The 19,752-nt window shown below is 32.9% G+C and overlaps 1 protein-coding gene across 4 annotated transcripts in view; it reads left to right on the forward strand.

The window, feature by feature from the left end:
- Kif2a (kinesin family member 2A) overlaps nucleotides 1-19,752 on the forward strand; it is a 64,852-nt gene that overhangs the window by 22,747 nt on the left and 22,353 nt on the right. For 2 of the 4 annotated variants that reach the window (XM_063258222.1, XM_063258224.1), the window contains exons 2-13: nucleotides 7,251-7,345; nucleotides 8,018-8,137; nucleotides 9,923-9,977; nucleotides 11,429-11,551; nucleotides 12,113-12,213; nucleotides 14,405-14,500; nucleotides 15,794-15,848; nucleotides 16,232-16,394; nucleotides 18,151-18,241; nucleotides 18,354-18,417; nucleotides 18,935-19,026; nucleotides 19,326-19,468. In XM_063258222.1, coding sequence (XP_063114292.1) covers nucleotides 7,251-7,345; nucleotides 8,018-8,137; nucleotides 9,923-9,977; nucleotides 11,429-11,551; nucleotides 12,113-12,213; nucleotides 14,405-14,500; nucleotides 15,794-15,848; nucleotides 16,232-16,394; nucleotides 18,151-18,241; nucleotides 18,354-18,417; nucleotides 18,935-19,026; nucleotides 19,326-19,468 — 1,198 coding nt within the window. The remainder of the gene's footprint in view (nucleotides 1-7,250; nucleotides 7,346-8,017; nucleotides 8,138-9,922; nucleotides 9,978-11,428; nucleotides 11,552-12,112; nucleotides 12,214-14,404; nucleotides 14,501-15,793; nucleotides 15,849-16,231; nucleotides 16,395-18,150; nucleotides 18,242-18,353; nucleotides 18,418-18,934; nucleotides 19,027-19,325; nucleotides 19,469-19,752) is intronic. The other 2 variants (XM_063258223.1, XM_063258225.1) reach the window with 1 other exon arrangement.

The raw sequence follows: 19,752 nt of genomic DNA on the forward strand, positions 1-19,752 counted from the left end.
TACCTTCTGGCCCTTTCCCTATTGTCCTGATGACTAATAACCTGGTTCCCTTCTAGTCCTGTTATCTTTTTAGTAATTGGTGGTTTGGCCACATCCTTGCATACTTGTTCTTTACTTGAGTAAGCTTCAAATTCTCTGAATTTTTACTGTCTGCTTTTAATTATAAATTCTACTTTTAATTTCCTTCCTGTATTATTGAATCTTGATGTAAGCAACGTTGTCAAAATTCTATATTAGAAATTTCTTCTGTAGTTTTAGTAGTTCATCACAGATGGGCTTAGCACAGGGGAAGGAACTCAGTGATTGCATGCACCTCAACCCTCTCAAAAAGGATGAGGTCTACTATAGTTCCCAATAAGATATTCCTCACTTTCATCTCAGATCTCATTAGAATGGCCTATACTGTTTATTCTGGTCATGACTGCTTAAGAGAAGTTCCAGACTTATCAATCTTGTCTTCTGAACCTTTCATAGAATCACCCTTAATGCTTTGTTTATAACATCTTTTGATCCGGCCCGTGGATCAATCTGTAGGGGGTACCTGGAGGGGGAACGGGGATTAAATCAAGAAATGGGGAGACAGAGAGACTGAGGCAACTTGAGAGATCCAATCAAGCCCCATTTATTCCGGAAGTGATAACATCTTTTATAGGCCAAGGGCGGGCTGGTGGGACAGGAAGAGGCTATGGGGGTGAATACAACAGGGTCATCTTCACATCCGGGTATGTGACGTAAGCAGGAGAGGATTATGGTTAATGTAGGCAGACGCATTGTGCCCATAGGACAGAGAGGGGCAGGGAGGCAGCAATGGGCTGTTGCGGGGCTCCCTACAGTCTTTGACTTTGTCTAGCCTGCTTCTCCAGAAACTTCTTACCATTGTACATTACTCAGTTCCAAAGCCACATTTACATTCTTAGATACAACGGCCCTACTTCTTGAAGGACAAAAATACAATACCAGCACCTTCTTGGCTTCTGGAAGAAGAGAAAGTGGATACATGTGAAACAGAGGTCACATGATGGACACAAAAGAAAGCTAAAAAGCTGAACTTTATAACAACCCACTTTGGGCAGTAATTAGGTCTGTGAGAGAGATCACTTATATGATGACTTCAGTCCATATGGGTGCCATCTTTGTGACCCAAACACCTGATAAGCTGCAACTCTAAACTCTCTGCATTAAAGAGTTAAGCCTCAACTTTAATTTTGGTGAAGACAAACATCTAAACTAGAGCAAGCATCCATCATACCTATATTTACATCACTTTGGTAATTGGAATTTTTTTTTTAAATGAGTTACTTGTGATCCCAACAGTCTGTAAATTAGATTGATACAATAACTTTTCTTCCATACCCTTTTCCTTAGAATACTTATTTGAGTTTTGGCAGACAAAAATATGCTTTTTTAAAAATGGGGGATCTTGCTGTGTTGCCCAAGCTGGCCTAAAACTCGATGGCCTCCTAAATACCTAGGATTAAAGACATGTATCTAGCTGGAATTTTTTCACATATAAGCCCTGGCTAAAAATCTTGCATTGAGAGGATACGTTCATTGTATAAAATTTGGTTATAAAAACCAAGAGATATTCTGTTAGGGAATAATGATTGGAGACATACTCTAGATGGCTTGCTTGTACTTCACTTTTTTCACTAATTTTTTTCACTTCATTCTCAAGAGGTGACATTTTCTACACTAATTTTCTTTACAAGTATGTTGAAAAAATTATTGTGATTATGAGAAACCAATGGATAATTGTCCACCAAAGACTCATGTTGAGGATTTGGTCTCCTGTGCAGCATGTAGAGGTAGGACCTGGAAATGAGTGGTCATGTAGCAGAGTGGGCTGTTACAAGGTGGATTTATCTTGTCCTCAGCCCCTCCTCTTTGGCTCATTCCCTATGTGCTTTGTGGTTTGCTTATGAGATGAATAGCTTTGCTCTACCATGTCCTTCTGTCATCATGTAACTAGCCAACCACTGACTGAATATGGGCCAAAATAAACTTTGCCACCTTTTGTTATGTGAAGTATTTTTGTCACAGCAATGAAAAATCTTATCATGCACTCTTCTTTTCATCTTTTACAGTAAGTCTCCTTTATTCTTGCCTCAACATTTATTTCCCAGAATACCCAACTGGCAGTCACTTGTGGTTATTTACTTAATTTCTCTTCAGAGAAAATCACAGTAAGAATTATCTGATTTTTCTTTTTAATAAGCATCTCCTGTATCATACCTTCTAAATTTTTATAGTTTCTCATTTCATTGCATCCCCAATACTTGTTTTTCTTTCAGTGTCAACTTATCTCAGTAAATGACAGCATTTCTTAAGTTGCTTTTACATTTCATTTCACCTATCTTTTTTGTGTGTGGGAGTGGAAGTCACAGTATTGTGTGACTGTAGTAAGGGATGAATGAGCTCACAGGTACAAGAGGTTGAATCATAGAGAACTCTATAGTAGGTCATTAGAATGCTGCTGGGAATGGGGTATTGTGGTGCACACCTGTAATCCCAGCACTGAAAGATTGAGGAAAAATATTCGAAGTTTGAACCCAGCCTGAGTAAGTAGGTGACTTACTGAGGCTGTCTCAAAATTTAAAAAGTTTGGACTAGGGTGGTAGCTCAATGTGAAGCCCCCCCCCCCAACACCATTCAACAGAATTTAACTTTTATTTTGCTAGATGGAGAGCTATTGTAAATTACAGCTTTTAAGCAAAGCTGTAATTTAATCTCATTTAGTTTTTAACCAAGAATATTTTGGTTTATGTGTGAAGGACAGAATAGTTGGAGACAGGGAGACTTATTTGGTAGAGTATCTCCGTAGTACAAGAACAAGACACTGTGTATCATGCACCAGGCAGTGGAATTGTTAGCTTAAGGAAAGATCTGGCATATCAGTTGGTTAAATTTTAAAAGTAATGATAGTGTTGAGAATATGGAGAAATAGGTCTCGCTGTTGGGAATGTTAAAAAAAAAAAATGCAGAGCAATTTAGAAATTTACTCCTAGTAAATAGTAGTCAAATTGTGATACGTTCCTTTCATGGAATGTTGGATAGTTATTAAACTTAAGTAGGTAAGTCTATATATAATGTCATGGGAAGACTTAAAAAAGTAGTAGTGAGACAGATCCACCTCCACCTGCCAGGCATCGCCACCAGAAGACCCTTTCCTGCGGGCAGAGAGTACCAGCAGATCTGCCAGATGCTGCCACCAGAGAGTACCATCCCCCTGCCAGAATGCTGTCACCAGAAGGCTCCTTTCTGTAGGCAGCCAGCACGGTCAGAGAGAGCCAGATGGATCTACCTCCGCCTGCTGGGCACTGCCACCGGAAGGCTCCTTCCTGCGTGCAGCGTCCCAGCAGGAGCAGGGACACGTAGCCAGGTAAGCCCTGTGTACCTGTTGGCCACCGTTGGAGGTCCTGGCTTCCTTTGGGCAGCCACCATCATGGGAGTCCCAGTGTAAGAGACACAGGCTGAGAGAAGCAGCCTGACCTCCACATACCTCTGGTCATCGGGGAAGCCCCAGTGTAGCTGCAAAGATCTGGAGAAGCCACCCCACACCCTGCTACCTCCCTGTAAATCTGGGGTCAGAGGAATCCGGATGCCTGTTCCATTCCCTTACGCTGTGGAGGAGCAGCCAATGTGGGAAGTACCTAGGGCCCCACAACCGGATTGTTGGGAGGAACTCAGGAAAATATCAAGACAGAGGAGCAAAAGGCAATCTCAGACCTCCAGTCCACACAGAACAAGTCTGGGAGATACAGTGATGGAAGAAAATGGAATTCACACACCTGAAATCTCTGAGAATATAGCACCTGAAGAAACAACTTCATGAGATTATAAAAGCAAATCAGAAATAATGTCTCAGGTAAAAGAAGAAATCATAAACATACTGAATTGTTTAAAGGAATCAAATGCATGAAACAGATTCAAAGAGAGATCCAGAAAATTAATCGAAAGCTGGCAGAACTGCTTGAAAGAGACTGAAGGTAGACTTTCAAACCTTGAAGATAGGATTGGAGCTAGTGATTGTGAAAGAAAAAATAAAACCGTAAAACCAATTAAATGAATATGTTTGATTTTAAAGGAATCAGGAAATGACAATTCTATGGCTGCAAGATAACGCAAAAAAGCATAATTTAAGAATGATAGGTGTCAGTGAAGAAGCAAGGGTCAACACAAATGAAATTTAAAGGCTATTTCCAGAAGTAATATCAGAAAATTTCCAAAACATGGGAAATGCATCTGGCACGCAGATAAGTGAGGCATATAGAACTCCCAAGTAGTCGTAAACAAAGTAAGTCTATACCCGGACATAAAATAATCAACACCCCAGAAATTCAACACAAGAACAGAATATTAAAAACTGTTTGAGATAAGAAACATCACCTATAAAAGAAAACAAATCAGAATTATGGCAAACTTATCAACACAAAACATCAAGTCAAGAAGAATTTGAAGTGTTTCAAATCCTGACAAGAAACAACTTCCTACCCAGATTGATATACCCCGCAAAACTGTCTTTCAAAATTGAATGAAAAATAAGATACTTCCAGGATAAAGAACAACTGAAAGAATTCATGACTACCAAACAACCCTATAGAAAGTGCTAAAGGATATGCTAGAGAGAGACAAAGATGAGCATGGTTCCAGGAACAGGAGCAGAGGAGGATCGCCAAACAAGATAGGCAATTGAATGAAGGGGAAAAGTGGAGGGCCAACAATAGGAAAGAGGATAATGTGGCAGAGACAAACCAATGTATGCTAGGTATGTATGATTAATGTAGATGGCCTCAGGTCAGCAATAAAAAGAGACAAGCGAGTGAATCAAGAAACAAGATCCATCTATATACTATATACAAGAAACACATCTAACTCAAAAAGAAACTCATAGACTAAAGATCAAAGGAGGGAAAACAATTGTTCTGTGTGACAGAAGACCAGAAAAAAAGCAAGAATAACTTGCCCATCAATTGCAGAATGTATAAGAAAAATATGGTATTTATATGCAGAGGGAAACTACCCAGCTATAAAGTAGAATAATCTCAAAACTCTTATAGGTAAATGGATGCAACTGGAGATCATGTTCATGGGTGAAATAGTTTGAACTCATATGGGTGAACTCTAGCATAAGAAACAGGAGTTAATGGGATCCAAAAATAAAATAGCAATTGTAAGAGCGATAGGGGAGGAAACACCTGAGAGGGAAAGGTGGTAACTACTGTTAATTTCTTATTGTCTTGTCTTGAACTTTTTTATTATTTTCACAGTTTTGTTAGCTTTTGCTTTGTTCTGTTAGATTTTACTCTGTCTGATGTTATGGGCAGCTACTTTGACCATAATGGGATATATTATGGTACTCGTGGTTGGTTTCCTGTTATATTGTTTTGAGGTCTTATAATGTTTTCATTGGTCTAATTGGTTTTCTTCTGTTTTGTTTGATTTTATTATGTGTGATGGTATAAACAGCTACTCTGAAGAAAATGAGACATTATGGTAGTCATTGCTGATTTCCTATCTTGTTTTGAAGAATATTATGCTTTTATTCTATTTTGATTGGTTCTGTTGTGTTTTATTTGATTTTATTATGTGTGATGGTATGGACAGCTTTTTCAAGGAAAATGAGATATTATAGTAGCCATTGTTCATTTCCTGTTATCTGGTTTTGAAGTCTTGTAATGCTTTTATTCTTTTGATTGGTTTTATACTATTTTGTTTTGTTTGATATTATTGTATGTGAAGGTATGGTCAACTGTTTCGAAGAAAACAAAAAACATTATGGTAGCCACTGTTGATGTTCTATTGTCTTGTTGTGAAATCTCTGTGTTGCTTGCATTGTTCTGTTCTGATTTGCTTTGTTCTGTTTTTTCCTTTTGTTTTGTTCTCTTTAAAATAAAAAAATTTAAAAGTAGTAGCATTGTACCAGTTGTGAGCACTTTCATCCTCAGTATTTACATTTTTTCAAAATTAATTTAGTCTGCAAATTTTTGTATGAGCCACTATAGAAGATAGAATGATTGACAGTAATTTCATGCTTAAAAATATCTGAGTTTTATAATGCTCACGTTTTCTTTAAAAGTACTGTATTCCATAGTATAGTAACATTATTTGTCATACACATATGTTTTTTAAACTGTTATCCTAAGGTAAATTATAAATGCCCTAAAGGGTTTCACTTAGGAAATAAGTACAAAATTTCATATTGTCAGCCTTTTATTAGGTAATATTGATGATAAAGGTAAATAACAAATAGTTTCTATCGTTGAGTAATCAAATACATGAGTAAGATGAAGTAGTAACTGTGTGTGTTTACATATATGTACATGAGAAATCCTGATTTTAGAAATTTGTTTTAAGGACATGAAAAGTACATGATACACATGTACCAATATTCATGAAAATGTTTATAATAGTAGAAAATTGTGCATAATCTGACTGTGAATATGTATTAAATACATCATATGACTATAATTTAAAATAATTATTTAGCTTTATGGTTGCTAATAAATAAGATCCACAGTCTGTCAAGAAGGGAAAAACAGTAAATGCATAATGTATTTGGATCAGGGAAAACAGATTTGGGTAGGTAACATATAGATGTTTTAGATTTGCATTTCACGGCCTTCTTTCTTGGGATATTTCTCAATTTACAAGTAATTTCATCAATTTGCACAGTATATGATTAAAAGTATATTACATAAAATGTTTTGTATTAGTATAGTGTTAAAAATTGCCTTATGGAGTTTTGTTGTGGTACTGTAGAGTCATTTTTGACCCACTTTAAGGAATCTTCTAGTGATTACGACTGTTAACAGATGAGTAGCCAATTTGGCTTGCTTGGGTCACATTCAGAAAAAGGGAATTGTTTGGGCAGCATACAAAATATATGTAAGCAATAAACCTTTTATTTTTAAACGTTTTATTTAACATTTAAAAAAGAAAGCAAGATGTCCATAGGTCACAGATAGGACACACCTCTAGTAATAGTTGTATCCTGTGTCACTATGTGACATTTTTCATATATACTGAAAACAGATTTTTGTTCTCATCTAATATCTTGAGTTCCTGAATTTGATTAATAAAAAATTAACTTTATATGCCCATGGGTAATTCATTTCCTAATCTATGGAAATTCCTTTTAAGAAACAAAGGTAGCATCATAAACATACAACAAGTTCAAAGACAACTTGAACTACATAGGGAGACTCTTTAAAAAATCCAGAAAAAAAGATGTGTGTTTTATTCTCACTCAGGTCGAATACATCAAGCAATGGTAACATCTTTAAATGAAGATAATGAAAGTGTAACTGTTGAGTGGATAGAAAATGGAGATACAAAAGGCAAAGAGGTATAATCACAATGTTAATTTTTGTCTAGTCCTGCAATCACGATTCTGAACAAAACAAAAATATGTAATTCTTATATGCTGCATATATTCTTTTATCATTTCTTGAAAAAATGTCAGGTAAAAATAGTTCTTTACACATATTTATGTGATTATACATTAGTCCTCTTCACTACTAGATAAAAATGTATTTTTTTAACTCAGCCCACAAAATGTGAACATTACCATAGTAATGAATAATTTTGTTGGTCATTGTGTTACTAGCAATTTATATAATCAAAAGTAAAAAACATTCTTTTTATTTTTTTTTTTTATTTTTATTTTTTTGGTCTTTTTCGTTTTTACCGGTACCGGGGATCGAACTCACGACTGCCTGCTTGCAAGGCAAGTGCTTATGCCGCTGAGCTAAATCCCCAGCCCAAAACATTCTTTTTAAAAGAGATTCTTTAGATATATATGGATTCTGTTACTGATAACTTATAGAGAATATAAAATGTGACTGTCAGGAAGAAATATTCTTCAAATATATGTGGATTATTATTTCAGACAATCTAGTTTGCACTGCAATGCGATTTACTAGGTTGTAATTGTAAGTTATTTACTCTGTAAATTCATTTGAAAAAGGAAAATTAAATGCCAGAATACCCTTCCAAAATATGTGTGTGTGTTAAACAGATCGACCTGGAGAGCATTTTTTCACTTAACCCCGACCTTGTACCTGATGAAGAAATTGAACCCAGTCCAGAAATACCTCCACCTCAAACATCCTCAGCCAAAGTAAACAAAATTGTAAAGGTTAGTGATGGTAATTTAAAGCGAAGTATGGGTTTGTATGTTTGGGTTGTTTGTATGTTCTGCTTTTAAATTGAAGAGTATGTTTGTAAGTACTGAGTAGTTTTTTCCACCATCCACATCTATGTAAATATCTGTGTACTTTTGTCTAATATACAGTTACCACAATCATTAGATCATAGAAGTTTTTTGTTTTCTTAGGATTTTTCCTGAAGCTAAATATTTCTTAGGAGATAATATTCAAAACCATTTGTCAGTATTTGTTGAATGAATATATCTGAGTTTGACAGAATAGCAGTTTGTTTTGAATATTTGCCTATTCTAATAATTTTTTGTAATTATAATTTTGTTATTTGTGTTTACTAAAGAAAAATGAGAAATTGAGTGTAGTTTAATGACTTGTATACTATGAAGATAAACTTATCAACCATGCTGTTTGCTCCCTACCAGTTTTGTCTTAATAAAAATTAAAAGCACAGTGGCACACACCTTTACCCCCAGCACTGTAGGAGGCTCAGGCAAGAGAATTGCAAGTTTAAGCTCAGTCTTGGGCAATTTGACAAAATCCCATTTGAAAATAAAAAGGCTGGGGGATATAGTTCAGTGCAAAGGCCCTAGGTTCATTCCCCCGTACTGCTCAATAAGTAAAATTAAAAGCACATTATTTTTATTGTTCTTAAAGATAGTTCCTTTTCTATTCTCTGAAAATCCTTTACTGTTTATTAAAAGGTTATATAAAAATATATTTTTATACCAAGTAGTCAAAGTTGTTGAATCTGCATTTCATAGCATTTATTGAAAAAAAATTTTTTATGTTATGCAGATACTGTGCAAGATAAAATAAAAAGATAACTAGGGCATGCTTTCAGCCTGTAGGAACTGCTATTTTTCTGAGAGGATATAAACATCCAAATGTGTGGTAATAGACACTTAATATCAATAGAAAATTCTGCTTTATAAACATTGGATTTTTCAGTTCCCATAACCGAAGCATATTGAGGTCATTAGTTTCCAGTTGTAAATGGCCCACTTTTTAATTTTCAGCTTTAGAACCTTAGAGGATCTACATAGTTTTTCTATCCTTATACATAATTAACAACTTTTGCTTTGCATTATAGTCACAAGGAGAATTTTTTGAAGCACTAATTATGGGCTCCACTCCCAGAGATGCTTTCATTTTATTGGGAGGTCGTGGCATCGCTATCCTTTAAATAGTACCTGTCTGATTTGAATGTGTAGCCCAGATTGGATGCAACTGCATTATTTGTTTTTTGAAGTAAATTAAATTAAATCTTAGTAAATAAATAATAGGATTAAAAATTTACTGCCTTAATTGGTACAGTATCCAAGTTTTTGAAAGGCTTCGTGAAACCTTTTAAGGTAATTAACAATGGATATTTGATGGTTTTTCAGTAATTCAGTTTATTACTGTATGCAAAATATTCCAAAATCTAAAGTAATGCAAAACACTTATTGTTTCTGGCATTTTGATTGAGGGATACTAAGCCTGCACATTGTTTTGGCAGGATAGCAACATAGTAAACTTACTTAACTTCTCTACCTCAGTTTGCTAATCTGTGAAATATGAGTAGCAATAATAATGATTTTGGAGGTGGGTTAGATAAAGATTAAGAGAATTCAAAGTCCTTAGAACTAAGCCTTGTTCATACTTATTTCTGAATATTTAGTTAAAAGAAACTAAATTTTTGTATATATGTATATATAGAGAGAGAGAAAGAGAGAGAGGAGGGAATGGAGAATATACATTGAATATTTTTTCTTCTATAGAATCGTCGGACTGTGGCATCTATTAAGAATGACCCTCCTCCGAGAGATAATAGAGGTAAACTAAAACTTTTAGTTCATTATTTTGCCTGTTGACTATTTAATATAGCCTTGATTAAGTAAATCAAAAGTAAATATTACTCGATGTCATTTGGGGTTTGTTTTTTATTTTGCAGCCCTGGGAATTGAACCCAGGGCCTTGAACATGCTAGGCAAGTACTCTGCCCCTGAGCCATATCCTCAGGCCATCTTGATGTTATTTGTTTAAACTTTATGTAGCTTATTTTAAGATGGGTATTTTACTGATTTCCTAATATAGTAGTGATATGTAAAATGATTTTTAATTATATGTAATTGATATAAATGCCATGAAATATGTAATTTTTATATTCATCTCTCTTGACAACTTTTGGAAATTTAAAGAAAGTGTTATTAAAAAATGGATTGAGGAAAGAGTCAACTGCTTGATTTCACAAGGATAAATTTAATCATCACATTTACCATAATTTTATGCCAAACAATTTCCAAAAATTGTAAAGTTTAGGTTTGTAGTCAGCAAAAAAATGTTGAACAGGCATAAGTTGTTAGCTTCAAGTTTTTCCTATGCTTCCAGCCAGTGGATATAAAGTGTAATTAATTTTATTTGTACTGTTCAGTAGTTAAGAACTACTATTTCTTATAGTACATTTCACTTTGTACTGCATAGTAGAAGAGGATGGACCACAGATATTACAGAGCAGATGTAGAGGTAGAGGGGAAAGTCCATTACCGTTTGAATCCACTGTCTTTTAAGTCTTGTGAAAATTATATTTCAGGCCAGGTGGGTGGTGCACCTTGTAATCCCAGCTTTGGGGGAGGCTGAGGCGGGAGGATCATTGTAGACTGAGGCCAGCCTGGGTTGCGTAGTAAGTTCAAGGCCAGTCTGAGCTACATAGAGAAACCTTGCCTCAAAAACAAAGAAAAATTATATTTCTTTGTAAAGTTTTGCTATATACTTTTAATTTTGTCCCTTTCTCCATTAGTACCTACATTAGAAAAATCTTCACTAAAGTTTGTATATTTGAGGAGCAATGAATAGAATTCAAAATACAGAGGATTGAAAGAACTTTTAAGTTTTTACTTTGTGTATATATAGTGTGAAATTTTCAAAATGAGAGTGCTCTTAAAATTTGTATTTTATACATACATATTTTAGGGAAATACCTTTGTAATATGAAATCATAAGCATAGAAGGGTTCACATTTATATTAAAATGGTTATTAAAATAATTTGGCTTTGTTTAAGTAAATTATTCAGTTTGAGTTTTGTAGCTAAAATTACACTGGTGGAAAGTGAAGTCTGAAAACTTCTTTTACCTATGTCAGCTTACTGAACAGAATTTATTATTTTATGTCTTATTTTATACACATATAATAAAAAAAAAAACTGGCAGTTTTCCGTCTCTTCCTTTTACCAAGGTTGGTGTTTAGTAATTTTATATTCTGAATTTAAAAATCTTTTCACTTACAGTGGTTGGTTCTGCACGTGCACGGCCTAGTCAACTTCCTGAACAGTCTTCCTCTGCACAACAGAATGGTAGTGTTTCAGATATATCTCCAGTTCAAGCTGCAAAAAAGGAATTTGGACCCCCTTGTATGTAATACACGTATCAAGGATTCAGTCATTTTTGGCATACATGTATTCTCTCTTGGTCACCATTTTAAGTCCCCAAATGGTAAACAGTCTGATTACAAACTTGATTGCAGATTTCATTTTGCCACTGTGGGAAATGTATTACCTTCATCTCTTAATGCATATTTTGGAGGAAAAAATATATGTGCATGTGAGATTATGACAGTGTTTCATTTACTTTGAATTTAAAATTTTTGTCCAGATGATAATTTGTGAGATGTTGTAAAGAAAGCCTTTCCAACCCTTTCAATTCACAGAGATCTGTGATTCAAAACCAAGAGATGACATGTATCAATGTGTTGGAGTCATTTTTCTTGACTCTCATTTGTATATTGTCCTGTTCCTCATTCTGTGAAAAACAGCTCATAAGTAAAAACTCATATAGGTGTTAGGCATGCTTGGTCACTGTGTACTTTTTTCATGTATGTGGTGCAGTTATCCATAAATTTTTGTTTTAGTACTCTAAAAAGAAAATTGTACTTTTACAGCTTGTCTTTTTGTTTGTTTGTTTGTTTTCCTCAGCACGTAGAAAATCTAATTGTGTGAAAGAAGTGGAAAAATTACAAGAAAAGCGAGAAAAAAGGAGACTGCAACAGCAAGAACTTAGAGAAAAAAGAGCCCAGGTTTGTAATGTATTCATTTCCAATAAGTGATTAGAATATATCAGGGAGAGTGACCAACTTGTGAAAAATAGTAGAGGCATCCATTTAAGGAACTGAAAGAATTTTTGAAATTGATATTGTGGGGTAGTGCAAACTTTTGTGAAAATAAATTGCCATAGGAGATTTTTATTGCATGTACCTTTCATGGTTTAGTGGGTATGTTAATTGTTTCTTTATGGTCGGGTTCAAACTATCAGGAAAGGAGGGAATTTTTTTTTTCTTTTAAAAATAAGACAAATAAAAGCAGTACAGAATTCTAAAAAGGAAAACACAATTACATATTGTTATCTTAAAAGTAGCTGTTCAGATTATAAGATTTAGGCATCAAAAAATGATCAAATAATGAAAACAAACTATTCTATTTGATGAGCTTACAGTGATTAGTAGTATAGTTATCAATCTTGTGTATATATATATATATATATATATATATACATACATACACACATATATGTATACCTGCATACATGCAGTCTTTTCCCCTTTTTCTTTTTAAGGAGAAAAATTCTTGTGTTTCAGTTTACACTAGCTGTTGAGAGTGTCTTGTGCCTCTCTCATTCTGCTTACTTTGTAGCAAAATTTTTTAAGAGAGATGGAAAAATTGCATCGAAAAGGTGGTTTTTAAACCAGGCATGGTGGCATATTTGTAATCCCAGTACTCAGGAGACTGAGGCAGGACAGTCACTCTGACATTGAGGCCAACATGAACTACATAGTAAGACCCTGTTTCAAAAAACAAATAAAATGAAAAGCTCATCCCTTTACAGGTCTTCACATGAACTCTATTTCAATAACTCAATGTATTTCCATAATAAAACATCTAGTTATTTTCTATTCATATGCCACTAATCATATTAAACCAATAGTTCACATGATGCTATGTAGAATTGCGGGCCAACAGAATATTCTACTTGAACAAATCAACTTATATCTGAAAGTTACTTGAGAATAACTAATTGAGTTTTGTAATAAATAATACACAAAGCATGAACTTCCTGATATTTAGCATAGTGCCACCTGGTGTTTCCCAAGGGTACTTCACCGTATGTTTGATGTCTTAATTCTTCACATTCTGTACCTCTGTTGACTTAATTGGAATTATCTTGTTTTTTGATTCATTTAAGTTCTGTATTCTGTCATTTTAAGGCTGTTTTACCATGCATTTGGGGAGATACCTTTTTTTTCTTAATTTATAGCATCAACAATAATACATAAATCAAGAAATAAATCAATCTTCTGTTTTGCTAAAACATTTAGATAAAGCAATTAAATGAAATATTTGAATATAGAATGAATTTTTCTAGCATTTCAACTTTTCTAGATTTTACTGCCAGTGTTTTAGATAAGTGCTATTTTTCTTTTAAACTATATTTTCTACTTTGACACTGTAATGTTTAGTGAAATAAATCAGATGTACTAGCTTAAAAATCTCATGGTTTCTCTTGTATTAAAAACCTAAAATATAAATAAAGAGCAAAATAAAAGATAGGTAATAGTAAATAGGGCGATAGAACTTTTGTAAAAGAGAAAAGAAGTAGAAGATGAAGGAAGGGGTAAGGCAGAGGAATGAAAGGAAATTTTAAAAAATAGGATGTGTTAGGTTCATGTACTAATTCTCCATGAGGAATGTAATTATTATGCACTTCAAACATGCACTAATAAAAAATGGAAATTTTAAGCTGTTCATGGTAGTATAAACCTGTAATTGCAGCACTCAGAAAGCTGAGGCAAGAAAATTGGCATGAGTTCAAGGCCAGCCTGAGCTACATAGCAAGATTCTTATCTTAGATTCTTATCTCAAAAAACATTGACCGCTCCCCCCCAAAAAACAAAAAAGTTTTAAAGTTTCATTTTCTTGAATAACTAAAGTATATGTGTAACTACATGATTTTTTTAAAAGGAAAGGATGATTCTAATGGGTAATCTTTGGAGTTAACAGTATACAGACTGACAGATATATTTTTAATGTGAAAGTGATTCTGAACATACTAAATTTGAACTCTCAACTATTACCACATTTTTAGTTCAAGTTAGAGTTTGGTGGTGACAAGTGAAACTATGTCAATTATAAGTTTCAAGTCATAAATAACACAAAATGCAAGAAATACAACATTATTATAATAAATGATGAATTCTCTCTGTTTTCTAACAGGATGTTGATGCTACGAATCCAAATTACGAAATTATGTGTATGATCAGAGACTTCAGAGGAAGTTTGGATTATAGACCATTAACAACAGCAGATCCTGTACGATTCTTTGTTTGTAAATTACTGTCTAGCACTCTTTATACTGTAAATAAAAATATGTTGATACTCACTAAATTTATATTACATTTAGTTCTATGGTTTTTCTTTTCTTTATGAAGGCTCATCATCCATATTTTAAGAAGAAAACCAAGAAATCATCTACTTTATACTCACCTCTCATAATTTTAAGTGTTAGAAATGCTACTATCCTCAGACAGAACCCTTTTCAAAGAAATCTTTTCCATATTTGGAAAGGCAGAATGACATGAGAAAACAGAGTTTACTTTCTGACGATCAGTTTTCTGATCTCAGTTCCAAATTTCTTGCTGTTTGGCATAGACTGTAGATCCCACCGCCATTCCAATTTGTTACTAATTTGTTATTTTTAAATTAATGGTATTCTGATTTTTAACAATAGCTGATGGTTGAGGCTGCAATGGACCAGAAATCCAAAACTAAAAATAATATTCTATAGTCTTACTTGTTTTTCAATTCCCTACTAAGTTCTCATTGAAGAATGAGAATTTGTTGCACAGATAATTTTATGAATAGTGGTACTTACGGAAAAGAATGTTTGACCTAGTATATACAGAATATTTTAGTTACATAAAATACATTTGTATTAGGCAGATGTATTGTGAGAATTAAATACAATTGTTCTTCAAACACTCGTGTCCTGTATTTTAGATCTTTCTATGCCTTCCTATGTTTTACTTTTTGTATTTTAGCTCATGTTTAGGACAAGCAAATTGGCAAACTTTTTCTGAAAGAGCTTTCATTTCTTTAGTTATTATTTAAAGAAGGCATATATTGAAAATGTTTAATAAGAATGCTTATGTATAAGATACCATATTTTTAAAATTATTTAAATATTTTACTCAATAATCTGAGAATCTTCTATTTTTACCTAAGCAATCTTTGACAAGTTTCTCAGTAGCAAAGCTGAAAATATGCCACTTGGTAGAATAGAAGTTATTATTTTTGTTGTATGAAATACATCTTGGATAAGCTATCTTCTTAATGTAAATTAATTCTAGGAACAATATTACTCTGTACAAAATTATTTCTTGAGGTGTAGTGGTTTACCAAAAACAAAATAAGCAGTTTCCATTACATTTAAATTTTGAAATAGTTGTGTCTGATTTGTTTGTATAATTTGTTTTTTAAGCTTATATATCATATTAATGCTGTGTTTAAATTTCTAAAGCCCTTGGAGCAAATATGATATGATTTATTTTCCACTGTTTCATATTCTACTAATAATCACTAAAATAAAATATTTTTTATTCCTAGATTGATGAACATAGGATATGTGTTTGTGTAAGAAAACGACCACTCAATAAAAAAGGTATGATACTTAATGAGCTCAATAAAGAGTTGATTTTCTTATTTGTAATATATTTTGATAGTATAACAAATTAAATTGACTTAGAAAAGTTAAATGCAAATCATTTCCTTTCATTTTATTTTAACTGTTACACAGATTTCTATGCTAGACCTGTTGGTTTGTTAGGCTCTGTAGAGCATTGCCATTCCTTATTCTTGCTTCACAAAAATCTTGATTCTTTTACCTTGTTGAATTAGTGTTATTGAATGGCGTATTTATGGAGTATTACACTATTTATAATTTTTAGCACTTCTGTCTAAATTATTACTACTTATAATAACTTTTGTACATTAGTTCAAATGATAAGAAAATTACTGGGCATTGATTTTCATTTGTTTTTCCAGAAACTCAAATGAAAGATCTTGATGTGATCACAATCCCTAGTAAAGATGTTGTGATGGTACATGAACCCAAACAGAAAGTAGATTTAACAAGGTACCTAGAAAACCAAACATTTCGTTTTGATTATGCCTTTGATGACTCAGCTCCTAATGAAATGGTTTACAGGTAGGTGAATTAGGTTTAAGTCAGAATTTTGTCCTTATTCCATGTGTCTATCACTACCCTCAATCTTGCATTGTTCTTGGCATAGCTCTCCAGAGGTATTATCTGCCTTTTCATTCTGCATTTAAAATAAATGTAGTAAACTCCATAAGGAGTATTAACACTTGTTCTCTTTAATGCTTCCCAAGATCGTAATTTTCATTGCTAATGGTTAAGTTGCTATATTCCTAACACGGGTTCACATTCATATGATTAAGAAGTTTCTGGAAAATATTAACATTGCCAGTAGAAATCAGTACAGTATAAAAACTTCTAATTTGTAATTAATATCTACAGTAATAAAAGTTTTAAAATACCTATTTTTATACATCAGTCATTAATTTGTCTTTATTTAACATATACTACCACTTAAAGTAAAAAAGTTCTGTAGATCTACTTGGATTTATTTGTAGTTTTTATCATCTCTGAGCTTGGCTGATAATTTTAACATGAGATTCGTTTCTTTATATATTCAAGTTAAAAACAGTTCTTAAATGTATTATACATTGTCATTCAGATTTTCATACATCAGCTTGTAAACATTAATTTCTAATAGTTATAACATCAACTGTAGAAGCATTTTTTAATGATGGTTTTTATTGCCCTTTTATTTTACAAAAATATCTAGAAAGAAATCAGAGCTAATAGGAATCCTGAGAATTGAAGGTACTATAAATGAAATATGGTTAAGGCCAACTTAATTGATCCTAGGCCAATAAACCAGGAGTTCAGTTGTAAAGAAAAAAGACAAAATTGAAGAACATGCGAATGTTAAATATTGTAAGAAATATATTTAGAGGGAATTAAAACCATAGATTGTATATTATTTAGCTTTTTGTATCAAAATTGTCTCCTCTACCTCACTTTTTTTACCCATCTCAAAATATAGTTATGTTTGACTTTTATAATGGTTTTCGAGTACTCATTATAAAAGTATATTTCTTTGTATATGATAGATTTAGTAAATCCTGTTTCATACTGTATTTTTGCTTCCTGAATTTACCAGTACTAACCCATATCCTATTCACTTTACTTTTATGGATTAAGGAGTTATACTTGGAGGGAGGGTATTTTACAGACTCTAGTTCTTTATGACCATAACTTTCCTCTTACTGCTCTGTGCCTTCTTGAATTTTGACTTACAATTTTTTTAGCAGCTATATAAAGTATTTCACTGGTGGATTTGTTTTCTAATGTACTTTTTGTTTCATCGCCTTTTAACTCTAGCAATAAATTTTATCAATATGCTTGAAAAATAATCCCGGCCATAAATTTATTGTTCTTTACCTGAATCAAGGCTATCAACTCAAAACTCAGTGTCTTATAGGTTTAATTTATATTTTTGTAGAGTATAAGTTATTCACATTAAAGGTAATTCTGGTTTTTGTACATATTTAGAAAGTTTAAAGATGTTTTTGCAGCAAAATGAAAAATAAATGTTTTTTCTGTTTTTCCCTATTATGTCTTCTGTGTTGAAGTTATTCTTTGATTATTTTGCAATTTTAGATAATACTTATTTGTATTACATGTGTATTATTGTGGCATTCTTTATTATGGAATTATTTCTTAAATAACTTCAAGCAGTTCTAAGATGTGTTTATTTTAAAAATTTGAAGTATTTATTTAAAATGTTGCCATCTAGTTTATTTTAAAATGTTACTTTTGTTATTTAACTTACATATTTGCAACACACTCTGACTCATGCATTTTAATTTTTTAGGTTTACTGCAAGGCCACTTGTGGAAACTATATTTGAAAGGGGAATGGCTACATGCTTTGCCTATGGGCAGACTGGAAGTGGAAAAACTCATGTAAGTAATTTATGTGGTATCATGTCCCAGTTTTATTTATTCATAGCTTAATTCTAATACCTAAGTTTTTATTCCTAAATTATTTAATTCTTATTTTCTCTTCAAAATGTAGACTATGGGTGGCGACTTTTCAGGAAAGAACCAAGATTGTTCTAAGGGAATTTATGCATTAGCAGGTGAGCAACTTTTTTGCAGATAATTTGTATTATTCTTGAGTATTACCCAGATGACTTTGGAATAAAACTTTAAAACATTACCCAGTAATTGTAATGCTGTTAAGTAGATATCAATTGTAAGTTATCAGATTCTTGAAAAGAACTGTAAGATTAAGCTTTCAGATAATAAAAATCTTATTTTATTATGTCATTGTAATTTGGTACATTGTTTGAAATTAATGCAAATTGTTGAATAGGTGAATTACAAAAAGATTCTGTGTGGCTAAGAGAATAACCTTATCTAGTCATCTGTAATTTTAAATTATGTATAAGGATAAGTATTAACATTCTTTTATGAAGCATGAAAGAGACTAACTCCTTTTGTAGCTATTTTTGTCATATTAATATTCACTTTAATTTTCATTTTTATTGATATCATAGGTAAAGATTAACACTCTAGAAATAGGAAGATTAAATAGCATGTAAAGTATATATTTTTTGCATCTTAACAGTTTTTTGTGTGTGAAATTCTTGACAGCTCGAGATGTCTTTTTAATGTTAAAGAAGCCAAACTATAAAAAGTTAGAACTGCAAGTGTATGCAACCTTTTTTGAAATTTATAGTGGAAAGGTATGTGGAAACTTCACTTTTGTTTTTTAATCATTATAAAATACATATAAACCATTTTTAAATGTACAACTCAGTGATATTTGAATATGTTTGCTCTTTTACAGCTTTACCATTATAAACTATATGTATTTGGACTGCAACTTAGAATTTATGTGAATGTCACTTAAAGCTCTTAGTGTTAAACATTATTGTTCTAATAATTATTTTCATCTCTGAAATAACTTCCAGATTCATTTTGATAAACTAATTCTTCTTTTTTTAAAACAGCTCATTTTCTGTTTGAATATGATTTTTCATAGGTGTTTGACTTGCTAAATAGGAAAACAAAATTAAGAGTTCTAGAAGATGGAAAACAACAAGTTCAAGTGGTTGGATTACAGGAACGGGAGGTCAAATGTGTTGAAGATGTACTGAAGCTCATTGACATAGGCAACAGCTGCAGGTAAAGAGAAACTCAGATACTGTGGATATGGCATTAAACAAGGTAAAGATGTTCTCCGCTACACCTCGAAAGTAAAAATCACTGTTATAAAAACTCATGCAGAAATTTGAGTAACTGTCGGTGTCACTCCCGGCCGGCAGGAAGGACACACAACAAAGTCTGGCAGTGGACAACCTTTTCTTTTATTTTCCTTCTCCGTACAGCCTGCCCCGGGAATCCTCCCGGCCGAAGCCTCTGTTGGTCCGCTCCCCGCGGCTCCTTGCGTGCTTCTCCCTACAGTCTGT

The sequence above is a fragment of the Cavia porcellus genome, unplaced genomic scaffold (assembly GCF_034190915.1).
Source record: "Cavia porcellus strain 051 isolate PalLab524CR breed Dunkin Hartley unplaced genomic scaffold, mCavPor4.1 scaffold_11, whole genome shotgun sequence".
NCBI lineage: Eukaryota > Metazoa > Chordata > Mammalia > Rodentia > Caviidae > Cavia > Cavia porcellus.